A 13,763-nucleotide genomic window follows, 5' to 3' on the forward strand; every position below is an offset into this window, starting at 1 on the left:
CATATTTTTCAAAAGCATCAAGCATCTCTACCTCAAATCTAATTCAAATCTAAAGTTACGTAATTTCACTACAAGTATTACCTACGAGTTTAATGAGTATATTCAAATAAATTATCATGTTATGAAATTTACATCAAGTGTGTATTATATCGAATCGAATGTGAAAGTACATAATATAACGTTGGCAACTGGTTGCCAACATTTTTTATGTAATTTTACAATTTATTTTTATTGCGTGATCATATTTGATGAGGCCCTATTAGCAGTCAAAGTTGAGTAATAATTAAAAAAAAAATTTCAGACGTTGCAATTGGAGCACCATACGAAAATGAAGGAAGTGGAGCCGTATATATTTATAAAGGGTACAAATTCGGCTTGAGTGATATCCATTCTCAAAAGATATATGGAAAAAATATTTATCCAGGACTAAGAGGTTTTGGAATCAGCTTCTCTAGAGCTGTAGATATTGACAGAAATAAATTCAAAGGTAAGAACCGTCGACTAACGATCATTGAGTGAGATTGTGGAATTGGGAATTCCATTCTCGGTTTTTATCTGTTACATCGGTTATATCTGTAGTTATCATTTTGTACTCTCATTATTGATGATCAAGAAAATTTTTCGAAAATTAATATGAACTGGAATATAGAAAAAATCTGTTAACTTTGAAAGTCAATCATGTATCCAATTGAAACTGTTTTTATTTTCGTCACCCATTGAAAACAGTATATATAGAGCATTTTCTAGTTCTTAGCATATAGGTAGGTATAGGGTTCGCCGAACAAGTCTCTTGAAAATAACAGATTTGGTGTATGGAAAAGTTTCTGTGAGATTCATTAAAAACGCCATTTGTTTCTACTCACAATTGATATAAATTACTTGAATTAGATTCATCAAACTGGTAATCAGCATTACAAAAATGAAAGTGATTTTCGACAAATAATGTCGCCTCCAAGAACCTCATCTTCATCATTTGGGGTATACAAAATCATATAAATAGGTACACACAAATTATCTGCCAATAAACTTCTAATGTTTCGATGATCCTAATTTGGCTTTCTACATCTCCACCTTCAAATAAAAAATGAGAAATACTTCCGAAAGAAGAACGAAAGCAGTCAAGTTCAAAATAAACTATCAACAATGATGTGTATATAGTTTCTTTCAAATACCTACAATCTGAAAAATAAACCCTCCCAAAACAACTACTTTCACATGATCATTGATTTACATCAAGAAATAGATTTGAAACAACTGCATGTATATGAACATTGAATTATATGATATTTTAGATATTTTGGGATTTTTTCACGTAAATGACCAAAATATCAAATGTACGATAGAACCATAGTATACTATGATTGAATCGCACAGCAAGAAGTATATTCGTTATGTTGGGACTAACATATATATGGTTCCACGTTGATTTCTGAGTACCTACAGTTTTTGCAATAGATAATTCTGCTAATAAACTTGGTCGAGTTCCAAAAATATCTTTTTCAATCTCTCATCCATGTCGCAGTTGCTAAAAGTGAATAGTATCAACAAATGTTTTTTTCCTTTCTCAGATGATCATTTTGTATTGAATTATGGAAGGAATATGAATTGACGATAAGATCGTTTCATTCTTACAAATTCAATTCCAACCAAAGGAGCGAAATTTCACTGTTTCGATCAAGTGATTGCCTATAATCAAATTTTCTCGAGGATGTTAAGAAATTGCTGACATCGAAACGTTCATTCAAATAAGGTGAATTCCAATAATAATACTTTGAAATGTAAAATCTACAATAAATTTTACCAGATATCGTTCAAAGAATCTGATAGCATTGGCACCAATTTGACCTTCTCTCGCACGATAGCATATTTCAAAAATTCATTCCTTATGCAGTATTACTTGTGGAGCCTTCAACGAAGACTTGTGCATAATTGCTACGAATTTTCTATTCAAGTCGATCCTGGCAGTGTCATCAACTGAACGCTTTGTAACTTACTGTACCCACTTGCCTGTGATTTTACAGACCGAAGGATTTTCAAAAAGAAAAAGCACTATTGTTTTGAAAGTGAGAGTAGCAAAGAATGCATGGGATTAATCTTTGTTGTCACTTAAGACTCTTTCGTCGATGCTGCTGATTGTTACAGTAAAAAAGGTGCAATGTAAGCAATTGGTCAGTATTAGAAAAACCTCTTTATTATTCAATGTTATATTCCAAAAACAAATCCTACAACAACAAAGAAATATATCGAACACAAATGAAAATATAGAGCTTTCGGAGAAGGGATGATGAAAGTTTTTGTCAGATTCTCCCAATATGACAACATCGCCTATTGGTTTTCAAGTGTGTCCACCAACTTGCAAACGTTCAATAATACTCGATTCTTCAATTTTTTTACCTGACATCAACTTTTTCTATTTGGTACTAATTTTTACTCAGTTGTGCAGCAACCAACAACACTTCAACAATGGCTTCTTCTCCTTCAATAATGGCGGCTGCCAACCAATGATGTCCCACACTCTGTAGCCCACCCGTCTAACTATAACACCCCCACACCCTATGGTAACTAATGGCGCTCCAACTAGAACTTCTCTAGAAGTGACGGCAGCCAACCAATGACGTCCCAATGTAGAGCCCTCTCAGTGGGATCTTGCGTCGACACAAAGCTAACCACCGACCTCTAAGTCAGTGGTTCGATTATGTGTGATGGAATTTTTTACATTATTCGGTGTCACCCGACCGCGAAATCTTAAGGGGTTTTTAGGCAGCTTTCCCCTTTTGAATTTGTGAATTTTTACAACTGGTTTAGGATCCATTAGTATTTCGAGCAATCCACAAGTAGTGTTTTTAGATAAGTAGTCACCAATTTTGGTATGTTATGATTGTTTTGGTATTGATAATTCAGGTAACGTTTTTGTTATTTCAGGTGCCTATTGCGGGTAAGGAAACGATATGTATATAGAGATGAAAATATGAATTTTGTATGAAATATTTTGAGTTTATTGGCTGGTATCAGTTAGTAAGCAAGACAGACTTATCTTATTCCATAATTACGATAGTTTTTTCAATCGTCAATTATTTATAATAATAAATAACGCTTGTAATTGTTGGATATGATCGTCGTGACATCATTGTGAATCCAAAAGTTTTCTAACGTCTTTCAATTTGCACTAAAGAGAAATAACATATTTTGGACTTACCTATATGAACTAGTATAGGTATGTGATAAACAAGAAACGAGTATATAAATAAACTTTTACTTCTTCATAATTTCAAATTATTTGAGAAGTAAATGTGATTTTTGTAAAATGAGATGTCAGTAGGAGAAACTAATTATTTCAGTAGAAACTCTCTTGCAACATTTTTGGATGATCTACATACTTAGTTTGAAAGTTTATCCTGATCATTTCAATTCTTCCTTCAAAACTTTTCACAAATTTTTCAAGAGATGATACTTTTTTTCAGATGTTGCAGTGGGTGCTCATTTATCTGGTAATGCTATTCTTTTGAGAGGTCGCCCGGTGGTGGTAATTGAATATAATTTCGAGTCAATTCCAGCCACACTCAAGCAAGATTCCAATTATTTCTTATTGAAAATCTGTTTTCGGTATTCGGTGTTCGAAAATGAAACTCTAGGTAAGTGGAATTAGCTGTTGAAAACATTTTTATTGAATATTACATTTCCTGTTCGTACCATAAAAGCGCTAAACTATATGAGCCAATAACCCGTAACGTAAAAGCTGACATGTTTAGCTCGTTGCGGAAGAACACAGTTCGCTTCAGGAAGCATTTTGTGTTTCGACCGTACTTCCGTAACTCAATCAAACTGGGTACAAAATAACGCCGCATGCAATGGTTGTTCGACTTGTAAGCACATAGCCATATGAATTCATTACCTTTAACTTAACAACGTACATTTTCGGCTTCCGGAGGAATTCTGTACTTTGGCTGTATCAATCAATCGAAACGATTGATGTACGGCACATGCAATATGCAAAGATACGCGATACATATGTAGGTATTCGTCCCAACTTGTCGCAGTTCGTAACTGACAATCATCTAATGCGACGGCTAAAAACAGTCATATGGTGGTTCTGCCCGTATAAGGTTACGCGTGACAAAGTGGTACGGATAATATTTTGTCTCCATTTGCTGTATCGTAATGTGTTCGCAGTTACGTTACGAATTATTTAGTTACAAATGATTGCATGCCTTACTAGTGCATATTGATCACTATCAGATGCAATAAAACTATTTCATAATAAGTATGTACCGAACTGAAAAGAAGAGCGAACTTCTTGTTCATGATATGGGCCACGCACGCTTGGTCAATAATTATTGGCGCAAGGCGCTGCACACTGTGTGCTATATTTCTGTAAAAATAACATAAACGTGGAAGTTTCAACATTATACAAACACATCATATTTTATGAAAAATACACAAACAATAAAAAATAATTCAGAAATACAGAAACTGAAACAGACAGTTTTTAAAAAATAAACATTACTACTTAAAAATATCGCATAGAACTGACCGACACTTGATAAAAATCCATTAAGACGTTTTCAAAAAACACACTGAAATATGAGATTTCCACTTGAAAGTTTATACAAAACCGCCACACGTATTTCGCTATACGATAGCAGCTTCGGGCGTCGCAATACTTTTTTCACAAATTCTGTGTCGTGCTTTTATAATAATTTGGATATTACTTTCACTAGTTCGGACTTCCATTGTCTACTATATAAAATGATTTGAAATCCCTGAAACAAGTAAAAAAGAATAATTAAAAAAGAATAGTTGAAAATAACAATTATATTAAGCAACAATAAACCTGAAATGAAATGATAGTGAAATAACCTACAAGTAAAAATATAATAATTGAATAAATAAAAATTAAAGGAATGAAAAAAGAAAATAATAAAAAAAATAAAAAAGTGTAGAGATTCCAAGTCACATTAGTTCACGACGTTTCGATTGTTGGTATCTACAATCGTCTTCGGGTGATGACTGGACTGATTCCTCCGAGAGATGACTATTTTATAGGTCGTTGAAATACTTGGAATCTCTACACTTTTTTATTTTTTTTTATTATTTTCTTTTTTCATTCCTTTAATTTTTATTTATTCAATTATTATATTTTTACTTGTAGGTTATTTCACTATCATTTCATTTCAGGTTTATTGTTGCTTAATAAAATTGTTATTTTCAACTATTCTTTTTTAATTATTCTTTGTTACTTGTTTCAGGGATTTCAAATCATTTTATATAGTAGACAATGGAAGTCCGAACTAGTGAAATTCATCACGAAACATTGTCAATCACCTTCAAACAAACGTTGGATATTACTACCTGTCAAATTTCTACATGATGAATTCATTACCTAAACTATATCCATACCTTGTGATGCACTGTTTGGAACCTTTGGTGTAGTAATGATTATTACTGAAGTTTTATCTCAACACCAAACCGTTATTTTAAGACCTCACACGTGTTTCGATCACCAAGTGATCGTCTTCAAGAGGAAGATTAAATTAAAAATACGTACAATGTTGTCCTCATTTATACCATAGATACCTCATCTAGGTAACTGTATCTTAAGTGTCTTAAATTAATTTCACAATATTGCCTTATCTACTAGTCTTAAGTTAATTTTACAATGTGTCATTATGTAATAGTCAGGTAGATCTGATAATTATTCCAACAAGCTATAGGTATAGTATACTATTAGGTATTGGTCCACCATCGTTATTCATAATACTGTTGTTAACTTGTCTAACTAACCTTAGTAAACCTTAGTAAAGTCTATTGCAAAATATGATGGGCGACTGCTGATTTTTCTGGTCTTTCATATTTTAGGTGTGCTTAGTATTTCTTATATCTTATTTCAATAGATCTTTTTGTCTGTCCATAATATTTTTCATCGCAGTCCCTACATTTAATTTCGTAAATTTCATACTTTTCCGAATTCTCGACTTTGTCTTTTGGGTTTCCTAAAAGGCTCTGTAGTGTATGACTTGTTTAAAAAACCACCTTCATACCTAGTTCCTTGAAAATTTTTCCAAAATTCGTGGTATGGAACTGAGATATATCTTGGTTTTAGTCGTTTCGCCTTTTTAATATTTATATATATATACCTATCTACGAACAACTCATAAGACTGGAGAGTAATGAATGTTTTGTGACACCCGAAGATGCTATCGTATAGCAAAACACGTGTCGTGGTTATGTAAACTTTCAATTGGAAATCTCACATTAAAGTGTGTTTTTTTGAATACATTACTTCTCAATTACATTGTTTTCATGGTTGGTCGGTCGGTAGCCAAGCGGTTCGGCGTGGGTGCTTTGTTCACTCACTCGAATTGACTGCCGTGTTGGTCGGTGGTTCAAGCCCTGGTCTGAACGATCGATCTTCACTTGCTATCGTCTAACCCGTGTTAGGAATCACACGTTTAAAGGTAAGACCTCGTTAATCCTTAGCTCGCCCAAGTTTCGACTTCTGGGGGTTGTCGTTCGTAGGGGTGCGACAGCTGGTTAACGGAAAAAACAGATTTTAAACAGATTTTAAACAGATATTGTCAGAATGAATGGAAATGAAAAAGATATTTGATGTAAATTTGAGTTGGAAAGAACGAGAGCTTTTGATGTAAATTTGAGTTGGAAAGTATGAGAGCTAGAGATTTGAGGGACATTGAGAGAGAGACGAAATGATAGAAAGAAAATCCCTCTGGTGGAAAAAAAATAATTCTATGGAGAAAAAAGTCATTAGGTACACTTACTGAAATTACAAATTGGGGCAAATCAATAAAAAATGGGAAAGTTTGATATCCAAATAAAAGAGAGGAAGGTAGATGAAACATTGGCAACCGATAAACTCCATACCTAAAACAGTAATGAACTCAACCGAACAGGAATGCTTGAAAATCTTTGAATAGAAATGTGTGCGTTGATCGAACTTTGAAAGTCAATAAGTAGAACCGAAATCGTATGTTTGAGGAAAGTGACATTTTCAATGATAGTAACACACGTGGCACAGAAACGAAACAGACACGATTACAGTAATGATACTATGAAGAGAGCATGTTTGAACAGTGTACTGAGTGAAATCTTAAGTTATTGATATGTTGATAACAAGCCACAAAAATAATAAACTAATTTGATACCTACAATAGAATATTTACTTTGAGACAAAGATTAGGGAAAGAGGAAGAGCACATGATAAGAAAAGGAGAAAATCCCTAATAGCAGTCACATTTTTGATATGCATAAGTAGACAGAGAAACATGAAGTAATCATGAATGAGAAAAATAATAAATTTAGGAATGACATGTAAGAAGAAATTGAATTGTGACTTGAGTTTTTAGTTGATATGAGATTATTTTGGTTGATGAAAAACGATTGATGATTTTCGAAGCGATGTATGTATAAATAAATTCATAGAAGAGTCCAAGGATGATATGAACTTTCTTAGAGAGGAATATGACAATTTTTACTGCTGACGATATGTAATGTAGTTAAATTCTATAAACAGAGAGCCAATGTCATTGATAGCCAATAACTGAAGGTCTCAATAATAAAATCACACTATTATCAAATGAAGTAAATTCTATAAAAAAATTCAACTGTGCCCTGGAATCCAGAATCGATATCTTAAAGCAAAAATCCAAAATGTGCCATTTGAAATTACTAGGACTCAAAGAAAAAAGGGGGGAAAACCTCAATGATATTGTGTCCAAACTTTTTGTAGAAAGAAATATAATTACATGAGTTGAAGCATGAAAAGGATCTTGGAAAACTTTCCTGGGGTCAGAAGCAGCCGTCAGTCCATCTACGTAATATTTCGAATTCAATCAGCAATACAAACTTAATTACTTCTAAAATCGCTTAATATTAATTGTACCTGACTACTATCTACCAGTATACACTTGAATCAACGGAAATGGCATTTGAATGTGAGATCTCTGGTATCATCTTTTCAGGAATTTGAAAATGCTATTCAGTCTTATGACATTGTGGCGATAACTGAAACATGGCTTACTAACGACCTAAGGGATGACACAGTATCTATGTCAGACTGTACTCTTTTCAGGTCTGACAGAACAAGATCTCGCGGTAGAGGTGTTGCACTTTATGTCAATCAAAATATTTCATGTTCTAGATATAATTTTCCTTTCACTCTTGATGATAATATTGAACAACTCTAAATACAGATTAAAGTAAACAATCGTAAAATAGCCATAGGTAATATATACAGACCACCTTCTGGAAACGTTAATCAATTCATAAGTGATGTTGATGAGTCCCTTTTGCAAATTATACCCACTGTAGACGAAATTATCTGTCTAGGCGATATGAAAATTGACCTACTCAAATCCGAAAATATCATCAGCTAATGTTTTGGTGCCTATGACTTTAAGCAAATAATCAATGAGCCCACAAGGGTATGTGATACATCGGTCTCATTGTTTGACCCCATTTTCCTATCTAACTCCAGTCTCATAAGCACCTTCGGAGTACTTGATGCTAGTAATATATCAGATCACAACCATGTATTTTGTAGAATGAAAATTGAAAAACTTCAGCGTGACCCCAAACTTTATTACCTGTGGGGATTTCAAGAATTTCCACCTCAACAGATTCCTTGAGGACTTGAATAACACACCACTCAACGATATTTTCCATATTAATGATCTCGATAAAAAAATCGATTTTTTCAATAACGTTCTGCTCGCTTTATTTGATAACCATGCCCCAATCAGAACAGTACCAGTAAGCAAACCTAAATCACTATGGCTCACATATCCTATAAGAGTTATGATGAGAGAACATGATGATGCGTTGGCTAAATACAAAAAAACTACCTACTTATCTGATTGGGAGCGTTATAAAGAGCTCAGGAATTTTACGTTAACCGCAATTCGCCGCGAGAAAAAGGCATTCCATGATCGAGTCCTCAATACAAATAATTCCAAACATCTTTGGAAAGAACTCAACTGTCACGTTTTGAATAAAGAACCAGTCGCTATCCCTTCAGAATCCAAACGGAATCAACGATTACTTCTGCTCTGTCTTTGTTGATAAAGAGCCCGACGGCGACCTACTTCACTACTATGATAATAATCGCTGCAAAAATATCGAAAGCAAGTTCAATTTTTAATTTCTCACCATTTCTGAAGTGAACGACATTCTCAATAGTCTAAAATCCAATGCGTGTGGAGCCGACTATATTACTTTATGTATGCTTAAGTACTGCAGCCCCTTTATTGATTGGTCCCTAACTCTTATTATCAATTACTGCCTGGTATGGAAAAGTATGCCCAAAGTATGGAAAGAAGCCATTGTTAAACCGCTACCTAAATTGAAAAATCCACTTACTCTCTCAGATTTACGCCCAATAAGTATCTTACCAGCCGTTTATAAAATTCTTGAAAGAGCTATCCACACTCAACTAACAGCCTTTATTATATCTGAAAACATTCTTCCAGACTACCAGGCAGGGTTTCGAAAGGGGTATAGTACTATTACTGCTCTACTCAATGTTAGTGATAGTATTGTAGACAATATTAATGGAAAAAAACTCACCACTCTAGTATTATTAGATTTTTCTAAGGCGTTTGATACCATTAGCCACAAACTTTTTCTTACCAAGCTCAAATACTATGGATGTTCAGCTAATGTCATAAAATTTTTCAGTTATCATTTGAACAACAGATATCAAAAAGTACTCATTGATGATAGAAGTTCATCCCTTGAAAGGGTTAGATCAGGAGTACCTCAAGGCTCAATTCTTGGTCCTATCCTATTTTTGTTATACACTGCAGATATTTTTTCTCAAATTAAGCATTGTCAGGTACAAGCATTTGCAGATGACACCCAGTTATATCATAGTATCGAACCTAATAACATCTTGTATCCCAAAATCAAATAAATGACTTTGAAGTCATGAGAACGCTGTCGAGCAAACACAATTTGAAGCTGAATCTTAGCAAATCTGTCTGTCTGTCTGTTTAAAATCTGTTTTTCCGTTAATCAGCTGTCGCACCCCTACGAACGACAACCCTCAGAAGTCGAAACTTGTGCGAGCTAAGGATTAACGAGGTCTTACCTTTTAACGTGTGATTCCTAACACGGGTTGGACGGTAGCAAGTGAAGATCGATCGTTCAGACTAGGGCTTGAACCACCGACCAACACGGCAGTCAATTCGAGTGAGTGAACAAAGCACCCACGCCGAACCGCTTGGCTACCGACTGACCAAATGCCATATCATATTTTTCGGCAACACAAATCAATATGCTAAACATCATATGGAACTCAAGATAGGTGACCAAATACTCAAATCGGTTGACTCTGCAAAAAACTTGGGAATCACTTTCGATCAAGATTTAAAATTCAACGCACATGTAAAACAGCTTATGATCAAATCCTATGCCACTCTCAAAGTTCTTTATCCATATAGACAGAACTTGTCCTTTAGCACTAAAAAGCTACTTTCACAATCGCTTATCCTTTCGAAAATCAACTATGGAGACCCTGTCTATGGTCCCTTCTTGGGTTCCGCTAATCAATACAAAATACAACTTGCGCAAAATTCTTGTGTTCGCTTCATTTTGGGAATACGTAAATTTGAACATATTTCCCAAGCTCGTGCCAACCTTGGTTGGGTATCAATGTCCGTTCTCAGGGAATATAACTACTGCAATATCACCTATTCAGTACTGAAATCTAAAATACCTGTTTCTCTATTCAATAAATTGACAAAGAGGTTAGAGCTCCATCCTTTCAACCTTCGAACTAACGAAAACTTACACATCCCTCGTCATTCGTCAGCCATGTTCAGAAAATCATTTTCCTTTCTTGCTGTATTTTTTCATTATACAATTACTAAGGATCTCATGCAATTCTCGAAATCCAAATTCAAAAAGAAACTAAAAGCAAAATTCGATATGTGATCAAAAGAACTATGATCTTGTTGTATACTCCTAAAAATGTGTTTCATCACACAAGTTATTTTTAATTTTTTTTCTTATAATGCATATTAGGTTAAGTGTAAGAGTAGCTAATAGCTAAACTTGGCATATTATGTAATATTGAATACTGAATAAAGTCGATTATTATTATTATTACTATTATTATTATTATTTTCACCGTAGTGTGCGCGGGTCAGGCCTTATCCCCCGAAGCCCCGATACATTCGGGAGAGCGCACCAGCATTATCAACCAATGACCACTCCCCACACCGTGGGGTAAGAGATCATTGGGTCCGAGAATCATGTGCCCTGAGCAAGCGCAGTGAGCCAAGAATGACAGCCTTCTGCATCTGTGCGGCTAAGATTTCTGCCTTAGTGCGGCAAGCCGGTATGATTTTAAGATTCGAGAGTAGAGAGGTCATCATTCCACCAAGGACTCCAACCATCTTGACAGAGTGATGTGGATAGAGTCTGCGGAGTTCGAAGAGAAAATCTCGATATTTTATCCGTTTTTCCTCCTCTCTTCCGACGATATTCGTCTCGCCAGGAGCTGAAAACTCCACGACAAATATCGTTTTGCTCTGGTGGTCGAGAAGGACTACATCAGGCTTATTAGCTTGTATGAGCCTGAGGGTGGGAAACGAATAGTTCTAATGAATTCGGCACTTCTCTTTCCCCACAACGGATTCAATATCCCCCGGAGCGTAGGGCAACACCGGTGTCTCGTCAATACCGTAAGAGTGCCGTAGATGGTAATATAGCCGCGTTATGTCGATGGATTTAAGCCGAGACCGCATATGCTGGACATGCTGATAGCAAGTGCATTAGGGAACCGGGCGCCTTGCGGCATGCCCTGCACCTTGTGTCACGAACCTCTATACCCATCACGCGACTGCGGTAGACTAAGGTGTTGAAGACGCCATCCTGGCAAGCCATGATGAACCCCTCAGTTTCCGACTCCAACCCACTCGACCTGAGAAAAGCGAAGGTCAGGCGCTTTGATAAGCCAAGGTCTCCAATGTTATCGGATAAGGTAATCCAATGCATGGGGTCTTCATGCATTGGCTTATCCTTGTGTTTCCGCAGAAGTAAGGTGATCTTTGCGGCTTTCATCTGAGCTTTTTGCTGAACAGGTTCCAACTCGGTGACAGAGTTGTGGTCACCTCGTTCAGTGTCGAAAACTATACCGAGTTCATCAGCTGCTCAGGCAGCTGCCCTAAAGAGAAATGCTCCAATTCCTGCTCTCTCATGGTCACGGACCATGCAGAGAAGGGGATCCGAACTCCTGACGACTTTACAGGCTGTATCCAGCACCATTCTGTCATGTAGGTACTCCAAACTCAAAAGTCCACGGCCTTCCTGTTGTCGAGGGAAGTAAAGCTGTGGAACGGATGATTTGAGATGCAAACCCCTATAGAGATGCATCATTTTTCGGGTCTTTACGTCGAGTTATACAGCTCCTCCCGAGTCCACTTCACTACTCCAAACAAGTTAGAACGGCAAGCATATTTTTTGCAGCAACTTTGTTCTTCCCCGACAGTTCCGATGACCAGATTTGTCGAAGTTTGTGCTGATACTTGCCGCGGAGAGTTTTTCACTGGTGTTACCTCTTGTTAGTAGCGTTGTTCCACCCCGAGGTAAGTATACGTCTCTCCGGCATCCAGATGGTGTAACGAGCTGCACATCTTCTCCGTAGTCCCCGCATTGTCCTCTTTTGAGGTGGACCATTGCACATTTGTCTATCCCGAATTTCATACCGATAGCATGCGTGTACTCTTCCACCACCCTCAAGGACTAATGGAGATCCTTCACTCCAGAGGCATAAAGTTTAAGATCATCCATATAAAACAAATGGGTTACCTTGTGCTTCCGGTTTCCGGGGGTTCCACAGTTATACCCTCGAGTGTTTCTGAGCGCAACGGATAATGGCAATAGTGAGATGCAGAAGAGAAGGGGACTGAGAGAATCACCCTGAAATACACCCCTTCTAAAAGTGACCCACCCTGTTTGGACTCTTGCTTGACCAGATGTTATGATAAAGCAAGTTCGCCAAAGTGGTATCAGTTGTTCAATGCATCTCATTATTTTGTCGGGTACCGCAAGGCTTCTGAGCAAATGCAAGATGAGCTCATGCGAAATTGTATCAAATGCCTTACGGTAATCGATCCAGGTCATAGAGAGGTTACGCTTATATTGTATCGAGTCCTGCGTTACACATCCATCGATGAGCAGGTTCTTTTTACATCCAGCGACCCCTCTCTTCGACCCTCTTTGCTCATATATCCGTTCGAACACTCTGTTAACTGCGGTGAGTATTCATGTGTATAAGATGCTTGTAAACAACTTATAACAGGAATTCAAGCATGTTATCGGTCTGTTATTATTAGGAATCGACAAATCTCCGCTTTTGGGGATAAGCACGGTCCGCCCCTTGACAAACCAATCTAGAATCGGCTGCTCTCCGTCCAGCCATGAGTTGAAAACTCTGACCAGATGGCGGTGGGTGCTTGGTAGTTTTTTCCACCAATGAGTGTTCAGCCCATCTGGGCCTGGAGCAGCAAAGTTCTTGGAACCCTCAAGGGCTCTTCGAACGTCATCCGGGGTTATCGGGTTGCGCAGTTCATTGAGCTCAGGCTGTCAAAGCTCTCTGTTGAAAGCTTCGAACTGCGCTAGGGCTGGAGTGTCTAAGTTGAGTGGCTGCGGGTGTTCATAGATATCCTTCCAGAAGGATTCAACCTGATCAGTGGTCAGCGGATTATCCACAACACGTGGAGGCTCTTGGAATAAGCGAGAAGGTT

The 13,763-nt window shown here is 36.8% G+C and overlaps 1 protein-coding gene across 1 annotated transcript in view; it reads left to right on the plus strand.

Moving 5' to 3' along the window:
• The window catches only part of LOC111505489 (integrin alpha-PS5), a 184,506-nt gene that overhangs the window by 113,595 nt on the left and 57,148 nt on the right, over nucleotides 1-13,763 (plus strand). The window contains exons 10-11 of the mRNA XM_074178103.1: nucleotides 302-487; nucleotides 3,462-3,632. Coding sequence (XP_074034204.1) covers nucleotides 302-487; nucleotides 3,462-3,632 — 357 coding nt within the window. The remainder of the gene's footprint in view (nucleotides 1-301; nucleotides 488-3,461; nucleotides 3,633-13,763) is intronic.

The sequence above is a fragment of the Leptinotarsa decemlineata genome, unplaced genomic scaffold (genome assembly GCF_025532065.1).
Source record: "Leptinotarsa decemlineata unplaced genomic scaffold, Ldec_3_MD MMD2_tig00003348_RagTag_RagTag, whole genome shotgun sequence".
NCBI classification, from domain to species: domain Eukaryota; kingdom Metazoa; phylum Arthropoda; class Insecta; order Coleoptera; family Chrysomelidae; genus Leptinotarsa; species Leptinotarsa decemlineata.